Source organism: Zea mays, chromosome 4 (genome assembly GCF_902167145.1).
Source record: "Zea mays cultivar B73 chromosome 4, Zm-B73-REFERENCE-NAM-5.0, whole genome shotgun sequence".
NCBI lineage: Eukaryota > Viridiplantae > Streptophyta > Magnoliopsida > Poales > Poaceae > Zea > Zea mays.
In genome coordinates, this window is record NC_050099.1 from 223,804,133 (window position 1) to 223,811,187 (window position 7,055).

A 7,055-nucleotide genomic window follows, 5' to 3' on the forward strand; every position below is an offset into this window, starting at 1 on the left:
TCGGCTGATAGAAAAAAATATCGGAGGTCACCGATAAACAGGAAAATCGGTTTTATCGGACATCATATCGCCGATAAAGTTTTCCCTGAATTATACAGACTCCAGCGTACAACTTAACTTTAGTACTTATTTTACATAAGTATAACATCTAAACTATACTATTCTAGTCTTCGTCATCCTTGGTTTCTTCATTTCCTGCTGCAGGAGACCGTTCATCAGCAAGGTTCATGGAAGGAGGGGGCTTAAAAAGGTCCAACTCCTCATCAAGTCCTTCGTTTGCTATTCCTGACGGTCCGGCTCCCATAGCAGCGTCGGAAGGCACGTTTGGGTGTAGTCGAGCATACAGTACATGTACTTCCTCATGTAAAGTATTGCAGTATACTTGCAGACTATCGAGGGCCGCACTAAGCTCAGTCACACGAGCTCGAGTTTTTGCTTCGTGGTCCCAAGCAACCAAACGTGAGTTACTGTGTCCTCCTCGGCGGCACGCACGAAGAAAGGGTAGGAGCAAGACCGACTCGCCCCGTACCTGCGTCGACGAGTGTCGGTCGGCTCGCGGTTGTGACCGTGGGCGAGGGCAGCGAGTTAGGGAGGAAGAACAGGCTGGGATGATGAACAGGACGTCCGACGATGGCGAAAACGATGGTGCGCGCATGCTGTGAAACATACTCGTGGACGTGCAATAGCCATTATGCGAGCCGATTTCGGGGCTGGTGTCGGACGAATACGGGGAGGAGGCGTCTGCTCCCACACCCTCTGCCGAGATATTGGACAACCAAGGCCCTTAGCGCGGCAGCAGTCGGCATATGCTACGGAGTTGGTGGTGGTGTTGTGTCGCCTCGATGGGTCTAGGGCTGGGAAGGCATTCACATTCTCTCGCCCTCTCAGACTGGCGCCTGGTGCGGTTGCCTCTCGATTTGGAGCTACTTCGGCTGGACTTCTTTCTCTGCTTGCGTGCTCTCTCCATATATGTATCTAGCAGTATACTACCTATGTCGCCTCCAGATGCCCAGGTCTTTGTCATGTACTTCTCCGGCAATGAACAGGTATGCCTGCCTCTTCCCTTCCCTTCCTGCTCTACGAAACCTTGGAAGTGGGGGAGGCGAGGGATCGGGGTTCCTGATTTGCTGCCTATGGTACCTGTTCGATAACTCGACATCGCATGTCTATATGGCCTTTTCCTTACCATGGTGTCGACTCGGTATGCTTCTACCACTTCTATGTACATGTCATCCATTCTTTTGTCATTGCAAAAATTATTATGTTGTTCCTCTGTTGTTTTGGGTGTTAGTTTTTTTATTGTGCTATGGACTAAACATATTTTGGGCGTGTTAATAATTTATTTATTTTCTGCACATGCTTTGTGTTCTTCTCATGATGGCTCATGATTCCTGCAAAATATGTGTTAAAATTTGGAGATCCATGCGGGCACTACCACAATGCGCTCGTCCCTTGTGTTCTTGGCTCTTGCATGTATTAGGTTGTTTCTGAGACCACATTGGCGCAATGTACTTTATGGTGTTTGAGGTTGCTGAATTGGATAGAGCAGCAATGATTTATCACACTAACAGTAAAAGTAATGGTTATTTGTTGGTTTTAAACGTTAGTAATTGCTACGAAGTACCATAATTTGTATGGAGCGCATCCAGTTTTTATTGATGCCTACTCCATATTTTGATCTATATTTTTTATAAGTTTGAGTTCATATGACTTATTTTAGAAACTTGAGCTCACAAATTTTCTCTTATGTGGTCTCTGTATGGTGGAATTATGTCATTCTATAATATCTATTCATTCAGTAGTCGTTGTAAACTCTCTTCTAATCGCTCCATTCATTGACCGTGTTGTACCAAGACATATTGGATGGAATAAACAACATCAGTTAGTTAAATAAAAAAAATTATGCGGAGAGCGGAAACAATTAATAAAAAAATCTTGAGATCTTTTTGTGGATAGTATATGTGGGTATTGTTGTGAGCCATTGAAACACACAGGCAACCGACTAGTATACAAAACAACACTGTTTTGTTTGTCTTTTCGGAAAAAAATAACCATTGTTAACACGACAGGGCTATATCAACAATGGCATGTAATTCACGGGAATTGATACTGCTCATCTTTCTCCGCGGATGGTCCGCAGCCCGCCTTCTGATGGGCCTTACACGTACACCCTTCCGTTGCTCATGATGGACCCTGCGGCCGATCATCGACGAGATGCTGCACACGGCCCACCATCCAACCGCCTGCCTGACTGCGCAGCGGTGGGGTCTCGTGGACCCCGCAGCCCGTCGATACTACCGATGCCGACGGCCGTGTTGCCACCCCGCCGTGTATAAAAGGGCCCTCACTTCGGACAGGTCACTGCTCTAACTCCAACCTACCCAGCCTCGGCCAGCCACCTCCCCGTCGCTCTCACGCTCTTCGTGCCCGCCGCCTCCCCTCTTCCCCTCCACCTCACTCCTCCCGTCTGACGCACATGGCATCCATCGCCGGATCTTCCGCTCTCTCCTTCGCCATGCCTGTCAAGGTAATTATACTCAGATCCGAGGCCGCGAGCGCCACCTGCTGTTCGTTGTCCGTCCGTTGCTCTTTCCAGATCCATCTCTATATATCAATATATGCCTGCCTTCCGCGTCGCGCATGGACGCGGGGGGGAGGGGGGGGGTTGTCGGGGGGTCTGAGTTCTGTAATATTAAGGTTTCCTGCCTCACATGCGTGCGCGTGATCTAGAGGGACTCTCGTCCCTTGATTTGCACTCGTGGTGAATGAACTGGTGGCTCACCACTGCGAGAGCATGTGTTGGATTTACGGCTGGATGAAACCCTTTTTTGGTTCCATGGTGAAAGCTGACCTTTATGGGTGTCTGGCTTTATTGACCCTTTTTCTAAAGGGGATTTGTGCAGATCTGCTTGCACGTACATGATGAATTTCATTTATTTATGTAACCATACGTTGGCCTTGCAGGCTTAGATCATGGTATACTGCACATAATGATTTATGCATACTTCTTTCCGTTTCACTAAATAATATTCAGTATAATTATTTGTTTCGGATGCGATTTCAATTGGAGGGGATAGTGTTGGAATCTCAGTACTACAGGGCTGTTTGGTTTGTTGCCTTAGCTGCCACAAAATGCCTAACTTTTATGCCTAAGCTTAGTTCTTAAATTTGAGCGCCTAAGGTTAGGCAAATTGTGGCACCTTAGGTAGGAAACCAAACAAGCCCTACATCTCATGGCCTTGATTTTGGTCACACAACAGGTCAAATATTCATTCTTCTTCATGTTTTAACTGTACTTTCTTGAATTGCAGGCAATCAACTCAAATTCTCTAGCCTTCTCCCCGGTGAGGAAGGGTAACACATTCCTCCGCCTGCAACCAGTGCCTATGAGATCTGTTTCCTGCGCTGTGAGTTTTATACTTGGCCTTACAATGCACAAATATATTTGGCGAGGGTTTTCTGTATCATAACAATGCTAGTGATTTACCTGAGTTATTGCTTCTGTGCATAATTATGACAAAGCTATTGATTTCCTAAATCAACTGTGTCTCTGGATCTCAACTGAACTAGTAATCTGTATATACTATCGGTCAAGTTTCACCAAAGCTCCTTATTGTTTATAGAAGGGCTCTGTTTTCTTCCCTTACCTTTGTTCTGGAAGTCAAGGAAACTTATACGTGCTCCTAGTGTTGTTGCAGTGCTCTTGATCTAGCAAGATAACCATACTCCCAGTGACACCTTTTTCAATATATATTCTCTTATACTGCAAACATAATGAAATTTCAAAATATGGATTATGACAGGCCAAGAAGGATACGGTGGACAAGGTTTGTGAAATTGTGAAGAAGCAGCTTGCTCTTCCTGACCACACTGAAGTTTGTGGTGAATCGAAATTCTCTGAACTTGGTGCGGATTCGCTGGACACGGTAAATCACAATATTTCTTTTCGCTGATGTCATCTACATATGTCACTTGTAAAATGATTTTTTAATGGAAATGTATGGTTGTGAATTTGTCAATTTATACTTAGGCCCGTTTGTTTTGTTGGAATTGAATTCCATTATAATAATCATAATTTAGACAAACTAATTAAGTTAATATATTTATATATTTAATATATTAGTATATTATCCTGAATCATATGAGAGATATAGTTATACGCTACACGTATGCTATAGAGAAGTAAGTATAAGAGTGTGGTATAAGTTGTATATTAGAAAAGTAGCATGTAAATTTATAGAACCAATTTTATCTCTCACCCTATGAATTTGAGATAGGCTTATATATAAACTTTGGAAAGTTATGGAATGTCACATTCTAAAAAAATAGCTTACTCCATTAGTTAGATTCCAATTCTTCGAAATGATGGGAAACAAACGGGCCCTTAGCCTAATGCAACTACAATGCCCTATTTTTTTTTCTTTTGGCCTGAATAATTAGAGAGACTGCAAACAGTAAGTAAACTTTGACCTATCTACTTCATACTGAGGAACTTTGTTGCTTCAATATAATCGCTGTACTCCACACTTGCCTCCAGGACATTGTCAGTCAGTCTGTAATTCCTTATTCCCTATAAGGACTAAAGAAGCACTTTGAAATAATGTTCTGTGTAGTACCACAGATAATGCATACTCCATCTCTGGATGAATCAACTTCTAGAGTTGCAACAGTTTGATCAATTTCATACAAAAGGTACTAAAAACTCTGACAACAAAAAGGAATACCATGAAAATATGTTTCGTGCTGTATCTGACTATTCAAATTCCTTGTCATAAATATCAGTTTTTTCTATCAAATTCAGTCAAACTTAAAAAGAAAAAAAGGATTAGGACAACTCTAGAGATGGATTTATTCAGGCCGGAGGGTGGATATAACTTGACAGGCGAATGAAAGACGTTGCTAAAGGTCCTTGCAAATTCGTTGCAGGTTGAGATTGTGATGGGCCTTGAGGAGCACTTCGACATTAGCGTGGAGGAGTCCAGCGCGCAGACAATTGCCACCGTTGAAGACGCCGCTGACCTCATTGACAAGCTTGTTGCTGTGAAGGCATAGGCCGCATCTCTTCTATCATTGTCTTACCACTCTAGGTTTCTATGGTCTGAAGACTTGTGATTTTCTCCGCACTGCTGTTGCTATTCCCGTGTCGTAATAATACGAGATGTTTTAAGCGGCTGAACACACGGTGGTGTAATCTGTTACTGGTAAGGTGCATTGTTGTATGAATTGTTTCTCACCCAGAAGAACCAGACCATCGGGGATTCTAGCATCATATATAGTGTTGAAAAGATGAGCAAAGCCGAGTGCGTTTTTTTTAAATCATTTCCTCTTCTAAGGCCCACCTTTTCAACACTATATTAAATCATTTCCTCTAGCAGACAATGGAAATCAAAGGTCTTGCAAGTTGCGGATAATTATCTATAGTGTAGAAAGAGAACAGACCTTGCAAGACACAGCCTCGCAACACCAGTGTCCGAGGGTCGTCAGGCAACCCCAAAAAATAATCAGAAGTTCAGCACACACATCCATCACCCAAAAGAAGACGATCAGGGTTGTACTTGAGCGATCTCCACGAGGGCGCCGACAACGCGGGCTGTCGGGCTTCATGCTAGCCCCGCCAACGGACCCCGTCTCATGTCATAATTGTTGAAGAAAGATTGTTCCCCTTACTATACTGCCATTGCTATGTGTTTTTGTCTGGAAGTAGTACAGAGGGCTTTATTAGTCTGTTGTTTATTGCAAAAGCAATCCAAGCATGCAGATTAATGTGGCATGGCATATTTGGTCTGTGTGCCCAAACCAGCCACAGGAAAATTTAGGCAGCCCTATGAGTTTGGATGATTGCCAAAATTTAGCAAAAATCCATGGTTATGGTTCATATGCTATGCATTTTTACTGCAAATTCTTGGCCAAATGCAACGTCGAATCAAAACCTTGACTAAAATTAATGCTAAAATTTGGCAGGGCTAGTTTGGATACAAACTAAACAAGTTTATTCAACCAGTGTAATTTACAGAAGGTCGGTGTGGGTCAGAGAAATGAAATAAAAAAATATTATCATCTTACCAATAGTATTCCCTCAAGGGAGTGTATTGAAGGAGTCACCAGCAATACAATGAAATACAGAGCCAATACTCGGTCCATCTGTTTACAATAAAATTAGACATGACGAGTTACAAATGATGGTTGAAGAAATATATACTCAGTCAAATTTCAATGGTAGAAATTAGTGGTGAAGCATCCTTGCCTAGATTAAAACATTCGCTTTAGGATCTTTCGAAGTAATGAACAAAATGTTCATACAATTATACTACAGGGAGAAGGAAGGAAGAGCTGTGAAAATACACTTTCATACAAAGCATATAGTACGTTTGTTGAGAATCTAACTGCTTAGAAGATCTAACTGTATCATTGATTCATTGGGTGTAATGAGTTCCATTATGCAATGATTGTGCAGTTTGAGACAGAGGCTCGCCCCAAACAGTACACATGCATAATACATTGATCATAACCTTCATCAAGTGAGCCATTAGTGACTGGATATAGGATAATGTAGAGAATATAATAGAGACGGAACTGAATGGATACCGTGAGTCCTTGGCAATCTTGATCCATGCAAACCACTTCATCAAGTGGCTCTTCGACACCTCTGCCATCATGCTTAAGTAGACGCCTGAAATTAAATGACAACATCTGTGGCTAGAGAGTTTCATTGTGCAAGGGATTCATAAAACTGAGCACACACCACTTTAGCTAATACATGTATCGCATAATCTCTAGCTGACCGTCCTGGATGCTTGATGTTCCGACAGCACGGTCCACAAGCACAAATAGCTCATATTTTCCATCTACTACATATACACTCCTAGATTGACCTGAAGAGTCAACTTGTCAGAAATATAATATCGATAATTCATTATCAAGATGCCAGGATCACAATAGTTCTCAAATATGCCTTTTTATGCCGACGTCGAGGAATGGGTAGTCCTGGGAGTCGTAGAGCGGGTATCCGCTGTCGCCACCAGCCTAGACCCATTCCCTGTCGAACATGTGGATGG

The 7,055-nt window shown here is 42.8% G+C and overlaps 1 protein-coding gene across 1 annotated transcript; it reads left to right on the forward strand.

Annotated features, from left to right (window-relative positions):
- Positions 1 to 2,388: 2,388 nt before the first annotated feature.
- On the forward strand, positions 2,389 to 5,292 carry LOC103157010 (acyl-[acyl-carrier protein] desaturase). Its single transcript, NM_001291754.1, has 4 exons — positions 2,389 to 2,527; positions 3,312 to 3,407; positions 3,804 to 3,926; positions 4,927 to 5,292. Exons 1-4 carry the CDS (start codon positions 2,477 to 2,479, stop codon positions 5,050 to 5,052), a joined length of 396 nt encoding a protein of 131 aa, NP_001278683.1. The 5' UTR covers positions 2,389 to 2,476; the 3' UTR covers positions 5,053 to 5,292.
- The last annotated feature ends 1,763 nt before the right edge of the window (positions 5,293 to 7,055 follow it).

Coding starts and splice junctions, on each gene's coding strand:
- LOC103157010 (NM_001291754.1), top strand. CDS start 2,477: ATGGCATCCATCGCCGGATCTTCCGCTCTCTCCTTCGCCATGCCTGTC. Junction 2,528..3,311: donor CCTTCGCCATGCCTGTCAAG/GTAATTATACTC, acceptor CTTGAATTGCAG/GCAATCAACTCAAATTCTCT. Junction 3,927..4,926: donor GTGCGGATTCGCTGGACACG/GTAAATCACAAT, acceptor AATTCGTTGCAG/GTTGAGATTGTGATGGGCCT.